This window comes from Miscanthus floridulus, chromosome 17, assembly GCF_019320115.1.
Source record: "Miscanthus floridulus cultivar M001 chromosome 17, ASM1932011v1, whole genome shotgun sequence".
In the NCBI taxonomy this organism is placed as follows: domain Eukaryota; kingdom Viridiplantae; phylum Streptophyta; class Magnoliopsida; order Poales; family Poaceae; genus Miscanthus; species Miscanthus floridulus.
In genome coordinates this window covers 16,396,326-16,414,469 of record NC_089596.1, presented here as the reverse complement: position 1 = coordinate 16,414,469, position 18,144 = coordinate 16,396,326, and the positions used below count along the sequence as shown (strand labels likewise).

The 18,144-nt window shown below is 41.9% G+C and overlaps 3 protein-coding genes across 4 annotated transcripts; all 3 read left to right on the top strand.

Moving 5' to 3' along the window:
• The first annotated feature begins 3,230 nt into the window (after positions 1-3,230).
• LOC136516933 (eyes absent homolog) lies at positions 3,231-5,379 on the top strand. Its single transcript, XM_066510438.1, has 3 exons — positions 3,231-3,552; positions 4,516-4,765; positions 5,149-5,379. The coding sequence occupies exons 2-3, from the start codon at positions 4,523-4,525 to the stop codon at positions 5,362-5,364; spliced, it is 459 nt and encodes a 152-aa protein (XP_066366535.1). The 5' UTR covers positions 3,231-3,552; positions 4,516-4,522; the 3' UTR covers positions 5,365-5,379.
• Positions 5,380-5,926: 547 nt separating this feature from the next.
• Positions 5,927-10,469, top strand: LOC136516932 (eyes absent homolog). The gene is made up of 6 exons (XM_066510437.1): positions 5,927-6,247; positions 7,211-7,460; positions 7,844-8,011; positions 8,783-8,876; positions 9,554-9,709; positions 9,951-10,469. The coding sequence occupies exons 2-6, from the start codon at positions 7,218-7,220 to the stop codon at positions 10,199-10,201; spliced, it is 912 nt and encodes a 303-aa protein (XP_066366534.1). The 5' UTR covers positions 5,927-6,247; positions 7,211-7,217; the 3' UTR covers positions 10,202-10,469.
• A 1,899-nt stretch (positions 10,470-12,368) lies between these two features.
• On the top strand, positions 12,369-17,001 carry LOC136517236 (uncharacterized). Of its 2 annotated transcripts, none has more exons than XM_066510765.1 (12): positions 12,369-12,545; positions 12,871-12,941; positions 13,356-13,484; positions 13,584-13,708; positions 13,999-14,120; positions 14,215-14,297; positions 14,535-14,633; positions 14,911-15,024; positions 15,672-15,863; positions 15,959-16,053; positions 16,143-16,240; positions 16,470-17,001. In XM_066510765.1, the coding sequence occupies exons 2-12, from the start codon at positions 12,939-12,941 to the stop codon at positions 16,598-16,600; spliced, it is 1,191 nt and encodes a 396-aa protein (XP_066366862.1). In that variant the 5' UTR covers positions 12,369-12,545; positions 12,871-12,938; the 3' UTR covers positions 16,601-17,001. The 2 variants fall into 2 exon arrangements, with proteins under 2 accessions (XP_066366862.1, XP_066366863.1); XM_066510766.1 differs by lacking the exon at positions 12,369-12,545 and adding an exon at positions 12,577-12,698.
• The last annotated feature ends 1,143 nt before the right edge of the window (positions 17,002-18,144 follow it).

Genomic DNA, 18,144 nt, shown 5'->3' with positions numbered 1-18,144 from the left:
GCCTATAGCCACTGTGTCGAGTTCATTCTTCCTTTGTAGGGCTTGACCCTAGTGATCTTGAAACCATGGGGCCACTGAAGCGTTCGGAGTGTCCTTGTAAATGCCGGAGGCCCTTTGGAGTTGTTGACACCGTCGTCAACGGTATTGCCACCGACGAGTGGTTCGACAGCTGAGTCTAGGTTACCGTACTCTTGTTCGTACTCCTAGCGGCGATGGATTTCATCTTCATGGTGACTAAATCAGCGTTCGTCGATGCACCATCGTGCATCTCGACAATTATTGAGATGCACCCGGACGTCCTGGTTGACCTCCTGGTCGTGTTGGCGGTGAAGTTCGATGCGATCGCCCCTAGCTCCACCTTGGGGGGCTGCCTGTCATCGCGGTGCTGGTCGGTGAAGTGACTTTGGCAGCGGTCGATCCTTGTGGCAACTGATCGGCGGATCGAAGTGGTGGAGTAAGAGGGTCTCTGATCTTGGCGGATCTCATTGACCTGACAGTGCGCTGCTTTAAGCATGGCAGCGACCTTGGCGAGCTCGGGCATCTATGGAAGGTGGGCGAGCTCATTGGCGGCTACTGCTAGATTGGCGCTCGGAGTCCTAAAAATGTTGTGGCCATCAACACGGAGAAACTCTTCATCGAGGTTGTGCTGGAGTGGCCTCCCTTACGAGTCGAGCTGTTGCTCGGCCATCACGAGGGTGTGCTCATTTGCTCGGCGTTGTGCGCGGTTGGCATTCCAGTTCTCATGAGCGGCACATTCTTCCTCGGTCTCGCCGTTCTGAGGGGGCTATCGACACTGACGTTGAAGATCGCGCCCCCCCCCCGAGAGAGGAGGGAGAGGAAATTGTTCAGTGGAGGTTTCGACGAGGGTCTCTATGGAGTCTTGGGACTCGGAGCCCGAACTCTCCTCCAGGATGGTGTGGAGGGACGCCCCAGGGTGCCGACTAACATGGAGCATGTTGATGGTCGGTGGAAGCTAGTCGGCGAACTAGTCGGCAAAAGGATGAGCGTCTCCCACCTGGTGGGCAAATTTGCCCCTTAGGCCATCTTGGAAAGTGATGGCGGTGTTGGCGAGCCCGAAGGGCAGAGCCATAACTCCTGGAGTCTTCCAAGCAGCCTCCGAGAGGTCTTTATTGGTGGGTGGTCGGCGCTGAACAAGGGTGTCTAGAGCCGATTCGGTGATGTAGAGGCAATCGGCAAGCTTGTGACCAACCTGATTGATGGATGCGATCAGATCGTTGCTATTGATCTGCCTCCTCTGGTAGCGAGGAAGCAGGCAGCGGGTTGTTGACGAAGGCGACCTCGAAAGTGGTTCCAAGATCGGATCTATAATCGCAGGTGCGGGGGTGATCGGCGTAGGAACGATCTGCACTGGCTCGAGGAGCTCTCTGACTCCATCAGCATTGATGATCCACGAGATCGACCCGACTGTGAAGATCTGGTCGGGCTGCGGGAGGGACGAAGAGCCTGCAGAAAAAAACATCTTGTTCGATAAGGAAAACAACACGTACAGCCCCTACCTGGCGCGCCAACTGTCGACAGAATATCGCCGGTAGTCCTCCGAGGGGTATCCCACGAAGGTAGATTGATCGACAGGGGAGCGTGAGATCTAGAACAAGAAGGCAACAGAGACACATGAGTTAGACAGGTTTAGGCCGTCAGTATGACGTAATACCCTACTCCTGTGGTCTGTTGATTTGTATTAGCTATCGTATGATATTGCGTGAGTTTGGAGGGGGTCTCTGCCCGCCTTATATAGTCCGGGGAGTAGGGTTACAAGTCGGTTAGATCTAGGAGATAACCGAAAAGTAATAACTGATTACAAGAATCTAAGGATCATACATATTATAACAGATCTCGCAGTATCTTCAGGATACCCTTCAGATGTCTTGCGAGAGGTGTCGAGCAGAGCCGTGCCTCGTAAGGCTTCGTCTTGTGGGCTGGGCCGCCCCTAGGGGCGCAGCCCATGTGGTCTGCCATGGCTATCCGGGGTCATACCCCCCACAGTCTACTATAATACCTTCCTAAACGATTTTGCATTACCCCAACCTATTTCTAACCAACCAAATCTTTTTAATAGTTTCTTTGTCTCTTACCGCTTGCTCATCCGAAAATCCTTTATTTTCTTAATTTACTCATGCGTCCAATCTACTCCGATCTCCCAAGAAAAACGTCAGATGGGGAGCAGTATGGAGTTTCTACTGTGGAAACTTATAAGTTGGAGAGAATATTTGGCAACCTTTTATTTTTAAGGAGCCCTTTTACCAAATCAAACTATTGGAAGACACTTTTCCCTCTTTGCTAAACAATCAAAATAGGAAGTTGTTTTACAGAACTTCTGAAGATACTCTTACATATGTGGCGGGAGGGGATGAAGAGAAAAAGCGATAAAGAAGATCTGCGCCGTGGCATGGCTACTAAGATAAGGTTGCTTATAATCAAGACGATGGTCATCTCCAACTAAAGCCACTATGACAAACCACATATAATGGCTTTAAAGATCTTTGTGATATTATTTTTAATTAATGATTTAGAAAGAATTAAGAATGATAAAAAAAACTCTTAAGCTTGCTGCCGTGACACGGTGCTCGACAATCGACGCTAGTAGACATACTCGTTATGACATAGTGCTCTCGAATAAATAAGCAAGTCTTTAAGCGTTCGGACTCATCTATTGACATAAGAAGCTGAACCGATTCTTCAATCCAAACGCACCATAGAGGAACAGAAGAATATACGAGGTGAGGAGCAATTCACTACAGTACTGAGTACATGAGAATTTCCTTGTGTCCTTGCAATAATAAACAGTTTGCAAAAGGAGCTTTTAAACCTTTGGATGGATGCTGGATGATGTGGCAAGCTAGTCACCGTCGCCAGCTACTCAGCTAGAGCTTTCTTGTATTCCGCCGGTACGTTACGGGCAAAGTAAGGCCTTGTTTAGATCACCTCCAAATTCTAAGTTTTTTCACTCTCTCCATCACATCAATTTTTAGGCGTTTGCATGGAGCATTAAATGTAGGTAAAAAAAATAAATAATTGTACAGTTTAGTTCGAAATCACGAGATGAATCTTTTGAGCTTAGTTGGTCCACGATTGGACAATATTTACTAAATAAGACGAAAGTGCTACTATTCATCGGTTTAAATTTTTTTACAATCTAAACATGGCCCAAAATGAAAAAGGGGTGGTGAATTTACGAGGCAAAGTTTGGATTTTTGCCCAAAAACCAAAACCAAAAAATGGTTTGTTCCAACGCAACGAACTGCCTTTCCCGTCAGCAGCAGAGCAGCAGCTGCTGTTCATCTTCATCCTCCCCATCCTCTGACTGATTTATCTCCCGAATTCGCATCTCCCTCTCACTAGGCTGTGTCTCATCAGTCATCACCGCTGGCCTCTCGACTAGGCGAGCTCTCTCTCTCCCGCCGCCTTTCTTGCTGACGGCGACGACTGGGCAAGCACTGCCGCATCCCTGCGCCAGGTGCCCAGGTCTTCGTTGAGCCCTTCCCCTTCGCCAGGTCTTCGTCGGCCACTTCGCCAGCGACGAGCACCCATCAGGTATGCCCACCCCTTCTCTTCCCTATCCGCTGTGCGAAACTGAGCGCCCAAACCCTAATGTAAGCTAGTATGTGGTTATTTGTATTTGGATCTCATCTGATTACAAAGTATATACATGTGTTATGCCTACTAACTTAGATTCTTAAAAAAAAAATCGGGTGTGCATGTTCCACGCCCTGTTCTCAGACAGTCTACTTCTCAGCCATGGCATCTGTAGCGTCACAACCAGCTGCAGATGTTTCTGAACCAACCACAGATGTTTCTGTGGTGACATGTGGACTAGAATGGACAATTGGGGGTATGGAGGGAAGCGGGCAGTACACACGCGATCGCCATCTATTCGGTGGGGGGTTCGGAACACCGGATCAGTTAGTAACTGTCAACGAATCCAATCTATCATGCTGTCGAATTAGGCCGACAAATGAATCATCCTTATGTTCCGACAGTTAAAGTGCCCCTTCCTGATTTTTGTCGGGCTCGTGTATCGTTTTTGGTTTTGGAGTTTCAGGATCGGACACGATGCCCCATATCATGTTCTTGCAATAATATGCCGTGCACAAATAGTAGATTCTGTAGCTGTCAGGAGCACACGGTCGCTGCCAATTGGGTGGAGGGATTCAGTAGACCGGATCAGTTAGTATCTGTCAGGGAAGCCCATTTATCATGCTGTCGTATTAGGCGGGTCTTGTCATATGTCTAAGAACGAATTATCGTTGCATAGAGTGCTAGACAAATAGAATCTCCTCCTTGCTTTTGGTTGGTTTGTGTATCGCTTTTCTTCCGGAGTTCCGTTATCAGATATGCCACCTCATATCATGTTCTGGCAATAATATGTTGTGCACAAATAGTAATTTTGTAACCGTCAGGGACATGTTTTCATGATATGCCAAATTGAAATAATGTGATTTTAGGTAGTTGCCTGTAATTTTGGATTCCAGCATGACGTGTCTGGTCTTTTAATAGGAGCGAAATGGACGAAGCTGTTCCTGCTTTGGCTACCGGCCAAGCTTCAACTGATGCCGTGACAGAGCAGCCTGTGAATGTGTACATATGGGACATGGATGAGACACTCATTTTGCTCAAGTCACTTCTGGATGGCTCATATGCTGGGGCTTTTGACGGCCTCAAGGATCGTGAGAAAAGTACTGAAATAGGGAAGCGATGGGAGAACCTCATTCTTGAACTTTGTGATGAGCACTTCTTTTATGAGGAGGTCAGTTAGCACCTAAACTCGGTACTGCCATACATGCTAACTACCTACTAGATCATGAACAAATGGTATGCCATTTATATTTTCCAGAACTACATATCAAAATTGTACACAATTTTGTTAGGATTATCCCTTTGAAAGCTACTTTCATTTTCCCTGTAGATGAAATTTTCCATGAAATTGTACTTCACATCATTCATCTAGCTTGCCTGCTCAGTTACTGCCTATTGTTTCCTCAAAAAAAAAAAGTTACTGCCTATTGTTTCCTTCACTGTTCTGCATAAGTCATTTAGCTGCCTTTTTTTTTTGGAAATGCTGTTTCTCTTTATTATGCTCATCTCTTTAATTTTTTTTCAACTGACCTGGTCGTTTTCACACTAATGCAGATTGAGAACTACAATGAACCCTATCTCAATGCTTTGAATGAATATGATGATGGGAGAGACTTGACCTCATATGATTTTGAGGCTGACTGTTTTAGTTCTCCCTATGATGATGCGAACAAAAAGAAGCTTGCTTATAGGCATCGTGCTATTGGAGAGAAATATGCAAAGGTGTCAGTTTGTCACAAGAATTACCTTATCTCGCAATATTTTCTTTAAAGGGTTTCCTTCATAAGATGATTCAGCTTGGTATCTGTTTTTCTCTTTATGGTGTCCATGTTATTGCATTTCTACTTGATATGGAAAGTTACTTGACAACCTTGCAACAGGAACTCTATGAATGTATTCAAGAGCTAACCTTGTAAATATATAGCGGGATGCAGTGCTCAGATCACTCTTGTAGTGAACTACTGTAACTCATTTAATTTCTTGAGAATGAAATGTACATCCTATTTGATTAGATGTGTGCCTATTGGTAAGAAGAGTTCGTGTTTTCTGTGTAATATATATGCACTTGTCTGTATATTTATGAGTTGCTACACTGTGCCAAATGGGGTTCGAGTATAATCTTATATCAAGCTGGAAGCCAGGAAATATGGCAGAAAAAAAGTCTGCCATCTTGTAGATTACAGTATTAGGGGCAGCTGAACTTTCTAGCTTGATCTCCTAAACATATGAAGGTTCCGTTCCACAGAATTCACTGGGGCAGCATGCATCAAAATGAAAAAGGGGTGGTGAATTTACGAGGCAAAGTTTGGATTTTTGCCCAAAAACCAAAACCAAAAAATGGTTTGTTCCAACGCAACGAACTGCCTTTCCCGTCAGCAGCAGAGCAGCAGCTGCTGTTCATCTTCATCCTCCCCATCCTCTGACTGATTTATCTCCCGAATTCGCATCTCCCTCTCACTAGGCTGTGTCTCATCAGTCATCACCGCTGGCCTCTCGACTAGGCGAGCTCTCTCTCTCCCGCCGCCTTTCTTGCTGACGGCGACGACTGGGCAAGCACTGCCGCATCCCTGCGCCAGGTGCCCAGGTCTTCGTTGAGCCCTTCCCCTTCGCCAGGTCTTCGTCGGCCACTTCGCCAGCGACGAGCACCCATCAGGTATGCCCACCCCTTCTCTTCCCTATCCGCTGTGCGAAACTGAGCGCCCAAACCCTAATGTAAGCTAGTATGTGGTTATTTGTATTTGGATCTCATCTGATTACAAAGTATATACATGTGTTATGCCTACTAACTTAGATTCTTAAAAAAAAAATCGGGTGTGCATGTTCCACGCCCTGTTCTCAGACAGTCTACTTCTCAGCCATGGCATCTGTAGCGTCACAACCAGCTGCAGATGTTTCTGAACCAACCACAGATGTTTCTGTGGTGACATGTGGACTAGAATGGACAATTGGGGGTATGGAGGGAAGCGGGCAGTACACACGCGATCGCCATCTATTCGGTGGGGGGTTCGGAACACCGGATCAGTTAGTAACTGTCAACGAATCCAATCTATCATGCTGTCGAATTAGGCCGACAAATGAATCATCCTTATGTTCCGACAGTTAAAGTGCCCCTTCCTGATTTTTGTCGGGCTCGTGTATCGTTTTTGGTTTTGGAGTTTCAGGATCGGACACGATGCCCCATATCATGTTCTTGCAATAATATGCCGTGCACAAATAGTAGATTCTGTAGCTGTCAGGAGCACACGGTCGCTGCCAATTGGGTGGAGGGATTCAGTAGACCGGATCAGTTAGTATCTGTCAGGGAAGCCCATTTATCATGCTGTCGTATTAGGCGGGTCTTGTCATATGTCTAAGAACGAATTATCGTTGCATAGAGTGCTAGACAAATAGAATCTCCTCCTTGCTTTTGGTTGGTTTGTGTATCGCTTTTCTTCCGGAGTTCCGTTATCAGATATGCCACCTCATATCATGTTCTGGCAATAATATGTTGTGCACAAATAGTAATTTTGTAACCGTCAGGGACATGTTTTCATGATATGCCAAATTGAAATAATGTGATTTTAGGTAGTTGCCTGTAATTTTGGATTCCAGCATGACGTGTCTGGTCTTTTAATAGGAGCGAAATGGACGAAGCTGTTCCTGCTTTGGCTACCGGCCAAGCTTCAACTGATGCCGTGACAGAGCAGCCTGTGAATGTGTACATATGGGACATGGATGAGACACTCATTTTGCTCAAGTCACTTCTGGATGGCTCATATGCTGGGGCTTTTGACGGCCTCAAGGATCGTGAGAAAAGTACTGAAATAGGGAAGCGATGGGAGAACCTCATTCTTGAACTTTGTGATGAGCACTTCTTTTATGAGGAGGTCAGTTAGCACCTAAACTCGGTACTGCCATACATGCTAACTACCTACTAGATCATGAACAAATGGTATGCCATTTATATTTTCCAGAACTACATATCAAAATTGTACACAATTTTGTTAGGATTATCCCTTTGAAAGCTACTTTCATTTTCCCTGTAGATGAAATTTTCCATGAAATTGTACTTCACATCATTCATCTAGCTTGCCTGCTCAGTTACTGCCTATTGTTTCCTCAAAAAAAAAAAGTTACTGCCTATTGTTTCCTTCACTGTTCTGCATAAGTCATTTAGCTGCCTTTTTTTTTTGGAAATGCTGTTTCTCTTTATTATGCTCATCTCTTTAATTTTTTTTCAACTGACCTGGTCGTTTTCACACTAATGCAGATTGAGAACTACAATGAACCCTATCTCAATGCTTTGAATGAATATGATGATGGGAGAGACTTGACCTCATATGATTTTGAGGCTGACTGTTTTAGTTCTCCCTATGATGATGCGAACAAAAAGAAGCTTGCTTATAGGCATCGTGCTATTGGAGAGAAATATGCAAAGGTGTCAGTTTGTCACAAGAATTACCTTATCTCGCAATATTTTCTTTAAAGGGTTTCCTTCATAAGATGATTCAGCTTGGTATCTGTTTTTCTCTTTATGGTGTCCATGTTATTGCATTTCTACTTGATATGGAAAGTTACTTGACAACCTTGCAACAGGAACTCTATGAATGTATTCAAGAGCTAACCTTGTAAATATATAGCGGGATGCAGTGCTCAGATCACTCTTGTAGTGAACTACTGTAACTCATTTAATTTCTTGAGAATGAAATGTACATCCTATTTGATTAGATGTGTGCCTATTGGTAAGAAGAGTTCGTGTTTTCTGTGTAATATATATGCACTTGTCTGTATATTTATGAGTTGCTACACTGTGCCAAATGGGGTTCGAGTATAATCTTATATCAAGCTGGAAGCCAGGAAATATGGCAGAAAAAAAGTCTGCCATCTTGTAGATTACAGTATTAGGGGCAGCTGAACTTTCTAGCTTGATCTCCTAAACATATGAAGGTTCCGTTCCACAGAATTCACTGGGGCAGCATGCATTGCTGAAAGGCCCTTCTGTGAGGATGGTTTTAGAAAAAAATAGTTTAGTAACAGTAAGTAATTGGATCCGAAAATTTCAGTACTGGAAATATTTTCAGAGCAACATTATTATCAGATAAGAACCTTTCTGTTGCTTTTGTATTGTTCTTATGTCATTCTATTGCTTTCATACTTTTATCAATGGGATGTCTGTGATTGCTAAATTGGGCTATTTTTGTGCTTCCAGGGTTTGGAAAAGATTCTGGACCAACATATGGTCAAAGTCTGCAATGATCAGTACAGTTTGACTGACAAATATACTGATGGCTGGCTGTCTTCAGGTATTCTCATTTGAACTAGTTTTTTTTAATTATTTTTTTTATGTTGACAATAGGAATATTTCTTATTTCATCTCTAAAATGATGTGCTTCTGATTTTCTAATTAGAGTTAGTGGAGAAAAGTAGGTCTTTCAGTTTTGTTGATGAAACCAAATATGAGCTAGTATCATCTAAGCTATAAGAGCTTACAACTGTGGACAATCTTCCAGAACTTAGTATTACATAATAATATAGTATGAATATAGCCCTCATCTGTTTTACAATATGTGTCCAGCTTACTGGAGATTGTTGCTTCCATTAGCGAACTGAAGAATTTATCTATTGTTTTTTCCCCATTAGTCTGTACACATGAAGTACTTGGACTGCTATGGAGGGTCCATGGTGTTAAGAGTTGAATTGATGCTTGACAACCAATCCAGCATATCGATTTCTTAGTGTAATCCTTGCACGCATGCTGTCTCCTACCTTGTTCACAGCTTTCTCCCCTGCTGACACGCTTGTTAGCCCAATAGCTTTTTCCCTACCAATAAAAAGGGTGGTCTAAACACTGAACTGTAGATTTAGCTTGGCTTGTGGTTGCGTTCATAAACCTACTGAAATTTGTGGACTAGTATCTGCACTTAATTTAAGTCTTATCTTTTTTATCGTTAGATTCTTGAACATTATTATCTTTATGCAGCTCATAAGTTATTGGAAGAAGCATTGGGCAAATCAGCATCAGCACCTACTGCCAACTCTTCAAGCATCAATTGCATAGTTACATCAGGGTCACTGATTCCAAGCCTTGCCAAATGCTTGCTGTATCACCTGGATGATGTGGTCTCGTCTGAGAATGGTATGCTAATGTCTCCAATTTTCCCTTTAAGCACTTACTTTCTGTTCTATATGGCATTTGGAAGCCATGAATCAGATTAGTGATATTGGCTCTCTGTTTGACAAAATGTTGTCCATGGCAACCAACATTACTAATCTATCTGCTAATTGCATTATTTGAATCAGACCATGCATAAAGTCCATGAGGTTAGCTGTAAACAAATAGATGAAGTTGGCAATAACAGTTTGCTTGTGTTTTGCAGTTTACAGCTCATGGGAAGTGGGGAAGCTGCAGTGCTTCAAATGGATCAAGGAGCGCTTCGATGGTCCAAATGTCCGCTTCTGTGCGATCGGTGACGGCCATGAAGAGTGCACTGCTGCACACGTCATGAAATGGCCATTCATCAAGATTGAGTTCCGCCCTGAAGCCCATCACAGGTTCCCTGGCCTAGACATGCCCACAGTGCAGACCTACATGGATGTGATATACGAGTCATCAAGCAAAGATGGTTGACCAACAATTCATGTTGGTTCTGTTTTCTTCTCTGACCTCCAGCACCCATGGAGCTCTTGTTTGAGGAAAACTGTAAGCAAAGAGATGTCGTGGGAAAGGAACATGTCGTCCTCCCTCGATCTTTACCTTGGCGAATTAGGAGGCAGCTGTGATAAATAAGAGTCTTGCTAGTTCGTCCATGTTGTCATAGATCATGTCTTGTGTTTCCATGTTACTGTGATTCAGGCAATTGTGTGTTGTGTCCGGGCGTTATTTCCCGTTTTGTGCATTGCCAACTTGCCATTTTCAATTTCTGTGTATATGCTTCTTAGGTTTATAGGTGGATGCGATCGCTTGTTTAAACAGGAGGTGGTACACCCATTATTCTGGGAGATTAGAACCATAAGTTAGGCTATTGTGTTGCGATGTTCTAGCCGGTCTCCTGTTCCATAGTACTCCATATATTTTTTGATATACATAGCTCATGGTTCAACAGCACAGGCGGCAGGCAGCAATGCCTATGCTAGTTTGGTTGAGTTATAAAGACAGTTTCCCCCAAATGTATGCCACAGTGCTATTGTTTCAGTTTTGTTTAGCTATATAAATTGATCGTGTGTACTCCCCATAGGAATGGCAGGGCACAATCCAGGTTTTCTTAAATTTTCATTTTCATTCAATATAGGAAAAAGAGGAAAACACTAATACTAAATAGCAGCTTAGTTCATCTGATCCTAGCTGTAAATCCATTAGGGAATCACGATGGTCTACAAAACTATACTTTGACTAATATAAAAAATGCTTCATTTCAAGTAGAAATGGTTATGTATGGTGGCAATATTGTACATGATGGTCCTAGTAGTAGTAACATCAACATTTTTTATATTTAATTACAATGTTTTATAAGAATTACAAAAATATACCATGTCCTTGCTAAATTTGAAAATAACCGATTGTCGTTTTTTGGCTAAACGACTTTAAATCGTACTATTGAAAACGATTATAAGTATAAAATTGTTAGCTGTGAAACGATTTTTCTCAATTTTCTTTATCTATTAAAAATCGTTTGATTACACAGAAGTCATTTAACAGAAGAACAACTTCCAATATCGCTTTCAACCTAGAATGAGTTTTGTGAAATAAAGAAAAATCGTTTAACAAGTAGAATTTTACTTAAAATATTTTTCCGGTAGTATGACTTTTCAAAGTCCTTTAACCAGAGAACAACAATGGCTTATTTTTCAAATTTAGCAGGGCCAGGGTATACTTTTTGCAATTTACACAAAAAAATTAATTAAAAAATAAAAAACTTCTAGCATCAACTCTATGTTGCTAATCTATACTAGATGTTTTAGCTATTGATGGTTAAAACATATTAAGAAGTTTGACTTCAGACAAATTTAAATGGTATTACTCCCTCCAATCATCAATAATTATCGTTTAGGATACTAACATGACCACCAAGACAGCAGATGTTGATCAATAATATGAGGCGCGTGAAAACATAACAAAGTTGTAGCATTCGTCCCTGAATAAATTAATTTTTAGAGTTATCTTAAGTCGAACTTTTTAAGTTTGACCTAGTTTATAGAACAGAGCGATAATATTTATGACACCAAATTAATATCATTAGATGTTTGACTTAAGACAACTATATGAATTGATTTATTTAGAAATGGAGGAGTACTTTTGAAGATAAATCTAATTAATGCTATTTTCAAACTTTTTAAAATAAATATTTGGCACACAGAAGAGGCCACTGCGCTGGAATTTGCTGAAGAGTTAAACTTTTCGGTAGACCATCTTCTGTTCTGATTGTCAGATAGTAATTTAGAGTGTTAACTTGTCGATGGCGGCCCTGTCTATTAAGTTAAGGCCATGGCGGCGGTTTTCTCCTCTGTTAGCTTTAATCATATTTGTTTAGCGTAAAGCACCTGTTAGTATTGATCTTGTCAACCTTTGCAGATTAGATATATTTTGTCTCCATCAAAGTTCATATGGAATTTTTTGTGACCTTTCTAATATGCTATACCTTACGCATAAAATGGAAATCTCAACTGGCGGAACGAGAAAATCTCGCTGATTGGCAAATTTGAACCTTGCGATTTCAATTGACGAGGTGATTATATATTTTTTTTTGCATTTTTTACTCAGATAATTATTTTATTTTTAAATAGAATTAGGAAAGATTCATGAGCTGACGCATTTCCAAACTGAGCGTTCTTCTTCCCCGACGGGGGTGCGGGCGACGGCTCGACTCCACTAGTCTCTGGACCCTCCGCGACGGAAGCCCGCCTCCACCTCCGGCCTTCCTCGTGGCTCGTTCGTGGTCGTGGGAGCCCTCTATCGGCGCGCAGTAGCAGTACAGGTACCAACACTTGGAACTATTCTCTCCTCCTTCTTCTTCTTCCTTCCTCGAGCCGCACTGCTCCCCAGCCGCCCACCGCCTCTCCCTCCCCTAATCCGAATCGGCGTCAGTCCTCCGCCCACCGCCCACCACCCACCACCGCCGTCCGCCCACGTAATGCTTCCTCTTGTTCATCTTTCCCTGTTTGATTCTGTGTGCGGCGGTTCTGTGATATTCCTCGCTTAAAATATATTTTTTTCTCGATCGGACCTTAAGGCCCGTTTTTCATTAAGAGGTCTCGTAAGATATATATATGAGCCCTCCTTTATATTTTTGGTTGTTTCAGGGGCTGATTGGGTGACCAAACCCGCAAGGTTTGGGGGCTGTGATTTTGGAGCAGGAGGCGGCGGCGATATGGTAAGAACACTCATGGACTGTCCCCTCCTCAGTTGACTAGTGTGAGACTATACCTTGCTCTCAGTCAAGAGGTTTAGATAGCTACTGGAATCCAGTGGATGCGCCAAATGGGGATTTGCAATGATAAATTGACTGTCTCCTTTTGCGTTTCGGGTTAATACAGATTTTTCATGTGGAGATTTTGTTTGCTGACTACTCCCATTCAACTTTAAGCTGTAGTTCTTAGAGTCTATCCCCTGTGTGATTGCCAGAGATGACATTGTATCCAAAATTTGAACTTATATCTGTAGTTGGTTCTTTGAAACTTCAATTTCTATTGCAGCCTTGCCCACTCCGTTTTTGTCGAGCTGGACATGGTAGCTTCGCGCTCCTAATTTTGAACCTCTGGCTTAAAAGTGAAAAATACCCCTGCAGGAATATAAGGCGAGATCTACTGGGACTTCAGGAACTTCCACTAAAAGTTTCCGTGATCTGTACAACATGAAGTACTCAAGCTACTTGAACGACGAACCAATGCCTGATGCTACATCTGAGAAGGAGCAGGTTGGAATACTCAGGCCCATTTTGTTGCAACTTCGTAGGCTGTTGCAAAAACAAGCTTTGGTGAAGCTAGACCTGTTGTTTCCTGTGTTTTGTTTCCAGGGAAATGAATTTTTCAAACAGAAGAAGTTCGCTGATGCAATTGAGTGCTACTCCAGAAGTATTGGGCTGTCTCCTACAGCAGTCACATTTGCAAATAGAGCTATGGCATATCTTAAACTAAGAAGGCAAGTTACTCTGAGACTGTATCTGTATGCATTCACTTCGCCTTTGCTGTTTCTTCATTCTGCTTTTACTGGAAGTACCCCATCTCCATTGAATCTGAAACCATATTTTGGTAGGCACCAGCAGTTTACGACTGCTGAATAACACATATTTTCTGTATTCTTGGTTCTTGCTATCGGCGCTATTTATGGTGCATTTTTACCTATCTGCTGTGTCCTGTGGAACCTCGAAGTTATGGTTCCAAGAGCTTATTTCTGGTGAAGTCTTATATTATAGATGTGAAATTCATCAGATTCAAGGAGGCAGAGGACGATTGCACTGAAGCTCTGAATTTGGATGATCGCTATATTAAAGCATACTCACGCCGAATTACTGCACGAAAAGAACTTGGGAAGCTTAAGGAGGCAATGGATGGTATTCCATGATATAGCCCTTCTGTCTTTATCTTTTTTAATCTATATCTACTTTCTGAATATTGACCTGTATTGTACACCAATTATGTGTATAGATGCTGAATTTGCCATCAGTCTTGATCCAAACAATCCAGAGCTAAGGAAGCAGTATTCTGAGATAAAAGCTTTGCACATGGAGGTGAAGAAACTCTACTTCATAATGTTTCACCTTACATCTTAGATTTTAGCAATTTACTACTCTTTGGTTATACATTTCACTTTCACTCATTTGAACTGTAATAATGACTAAACATGGGCTTTTGAGATGGCATGGCTTATGTGTGATTTGGTGGCATAACCATGTGGATGATCTCTGCAGAGGTTATAAATGTTTTTGTCCCTCTCAATAACACTGATGGGCTTATTAATTCTGTAGAAAATGGCTAAAAAGGTTCCAGTGCCAGCTAAACGTGCAGTTTCTGGAATTGATAAAACTGCTGGTGTCACTTCTCACCCACCGACTATCTCCCAGAAGGTAGGTTCAGCTGCAGTTATACAGTGCCATAGTAGTTATTTTTTTACGAACAATCGATATGTTTAATAATATCAGTTGAATACAGTTTGCTAGTAACTTAATTGCCTAAAAATAGTGCAAGTCATGGGCATCTCATGACTTGGCCCTTTTGAACAAGGCCTTTGCTGTGTTTCTTGAGGAGTTGATCGCATTCTTGATTCCTCTGAATATCTGTTTAGGCTGTTGCTTGTTTATTTTGTTGAACGGATATACCTGATGTCCGATTATAATTCTACAGGACACTATCATGGAAGTTGATCCACCTGTTAGAGATGCAATGAAGGTCAGAGAGAGTGCAGGCAGCAGGTCTAACGGAGGATCTGGAATAATCATCAATGACAATACCATGCAGGTCTTTATTTCTGTAGCCTTTCTGACCATTATAATACCCATGATCTATGGTATCTGTGTTGGTACTAGTTGTTATACCATTGCAAGTAAGAGTTCACCTATCTGTACAATAGGATGTACTCAGCATATCATTTGGGCAGTTTTTCTTGCAATATTTCCGATATAAAATGTGTATTTATTTATTTTGCTTGAAAAAACTGATTCCTTTGGATAAGAGAATAACTTGCCATGTATTTATTGGAGTTCTCACATTCACGCACCAATCTGGAACCGAAACAGGTTTGAAATTGCGTACTTGTTTAAAACCTAATCTAACTAGCTTTTAATAGATGGCCTCCCAATTTAATGAGAAAAGCTAGTTACCTTTAAGATATGTGCTATGGAGTGGAGCATGATGGTTTGGGTGATTGGAGAACCTGCCGCAACCCACTGCAAGCTGGAAATACACAACTGAATTCTCTTAAGGGTTCTGGATCATGTTTATTGTTCAACTGACTATACTTTTAAGTTCTGTATCGAGGGTCATGTTTGTTTAACATTTTAAGCGATTACTGCAATTGCAATGGCACAGCTGTGTCTGTTTTTCACAGTTAGTTGGAAGTATTGCTGTTTCTGTGTGTCACATCACATGTTCAACACTTGATGCAGCGGCCCCAAGGTCGAGATGCTAACCAGAAGCCTGGGCCAGAAGTTTCAGTTCAAGATCTTGCATCTCGTGCTGCTTCACGGTATATGGCCAGCACTGTAAAAAGCATTAAGACACCAAAAACAGCTTATGACTTTGAGGTTTCTTGGAGAGCTCTTTCTGATGACACTACCCAGCAAATACAGTTATTAAAGGTTTATTTCCAGCTACTATTTTTTTTTTGAAGGATACCTGTTCTTTTTACTGGCACCATTGTTTCATGTGTAATTTCCTACCTGTTTTCAAGCAGTCGATTCCACCAGCAAGCTTACCAGAGATTTTCAAGAACGCACTTTCTGCACCTTTTCTTATTGACATCGCGAAATGTGCAGCCTCAATTTTCCGGTAGGCTCACTTGTTATATATCCTTTTGCCTTATGCCAGTCTGGGACCATGGTTGTTTTACATAACTATTGTTATTGTTACATACTCAGGGATGATGTGGCATTAGCTGTCAGTATTTTGGAGAATTTGGCACGAGTTCCACGCTTTGACTTGATAATCATGTGCCTTTCATCCATGCACAAATCTGGTGAGTTGAACTTGTGCCATCCGAATTCCTTTTTATTTCCCCATCATGTTTGGCTATCTTTTAGAATGGTGCTACTTGAATACTGATTAAACCATAAAAGGAATTGGTGAATAAGTTGCGCTGTCCTTGTAGGATGATTTGAGTTAAAAGTGCATAGAGGTTATCCTATTTTCTTATTGTCCAATAGTTCCACAACAACCTTTGATGAACGTTTCTAATTGATGCTCAGAACTGAGGAAGATATGGGATCAAGTATTCCTTGCTGAAAACGCATCGGCTGATCAGATGGAATCTCTTAGGCAGCTGCGAGGCAGATACATTCCAGGAGGATGGCAGGATAGCATGCTCACTTCGAGTTAAATCAATGATGATGACGTTTCTTGCTGATCAGATGGGATCAAGTATTCCTTGCTGAAAACCTTTGCTGGCTTCCCAACTGATCTTTCTGCAGGCTTCCCAACTGATCTTTCTGCATCCATCTGTTCTGGAGTGCCTGTCAAATGTTAAGCCCACTAGTGTAGGAACATGTGTTAGCTGCAAATGGTTGTGAGATTCTTGCCGTGCCTTGCTGAGATGAAAGGGTCATTATGCCTGCTGCTATTGTAATCTCGCCCTGTGCTCCTACTTCCAAGACTAGTGACTAGTGAGTTTTGCCTGTCCTCACTATCGAATGATTAAATCGCAAAGCACTGGCTGATGTTGCATCCTAGTTGCTAGGTGTAGAAATAAAGCAAGTAGCTGGAAGTTCAGAGTTGCAGTCATTAACCACCCTGTCCTCACTGAGCTTTGGAGGCCTGCAAGCCTCTCTTCTCTTCCAAAGCAGTGAAGCTGCTGCCTGGACTCGCTGTGCTTGCCTCTGAACCAAATTAAACCATTGGAGTTTCTTCAAGAAGGTTATACCTCTGGCTCCAAACATGGTTATTGTATTTAAGGAAAAAATATTTCTATCTATATAAATAAAAATCACAAAAAAAGAGAAAGGAAAAGATGATCACCATAAATCCCATGCAGTTCGTCCCAGCCCACGGCATGCTCGGCCCAATAGCCTTGTCTACCAGAGAATTGACTCTGTCGCTGGCGCCCACCATCTGTTCTGGGCCTAGTCTGCCAGGACCAGGATGTTTTGGGCCCAATAGCCATGTAGTATCCGGAGTTAGCTGTTAGCATGCACGCGGTGCGCCTAGCAGGGGGAAAAGACAGCTTGTTCGGCTGGTCAGCTTGGGCTGGCTGGCTGGTCTTTTTTTTTTTTTTTTCTGTTAGAGCGGTGTTTTTCTTTTATTAAATTTTAGCATGAAAAGTATTTTTCAGCTGCTACATAAGAAATTTAATGCCAGCCGAACACTCACAGAGTGGTGACAAAAACAAAATTGCTGATATTACCTACAAAACGTTTCAATTTTTATTTAAAAAAAAATCATATTTCTAAACCAATCACTCCGTTTATTATGACATGAGGTTATAACAATATCATACTTGAGCATAGTTGGATTCTATTTTCTCGAAGGACTGTCTTTTTGCTGATTGAGAGGACATTTTTGTGTTATCTTATCTAGAACATTTTTCTCATGAAGCTGGAACATGTTTTTAGTGAGCCGCATAATTTTGTTTTATAGAGAGGAACATTTTTCAGTGTAGCCTAGGACACCTGTCATGAAGTTAGAATACTTATAAAGAGGAAGTTCTAGCATCACGAGAAAGTTGTTCCAGCTCCATGAAAAAATATTCCATCTTAAACTAAAAGATATTCTGGCTCTCAAATAAACAAAAGTTTAGCTTCAAAAGAAAACTGCTTCAACTTAAAAGAGAAACTAGTTCAATATATTCCAGTGAGTCACAAAATGTTCCAGTAGTTAGTTTGTTATTGATTTTGTTCCAACTCATTATCAACAGTGTTCAACTAACTT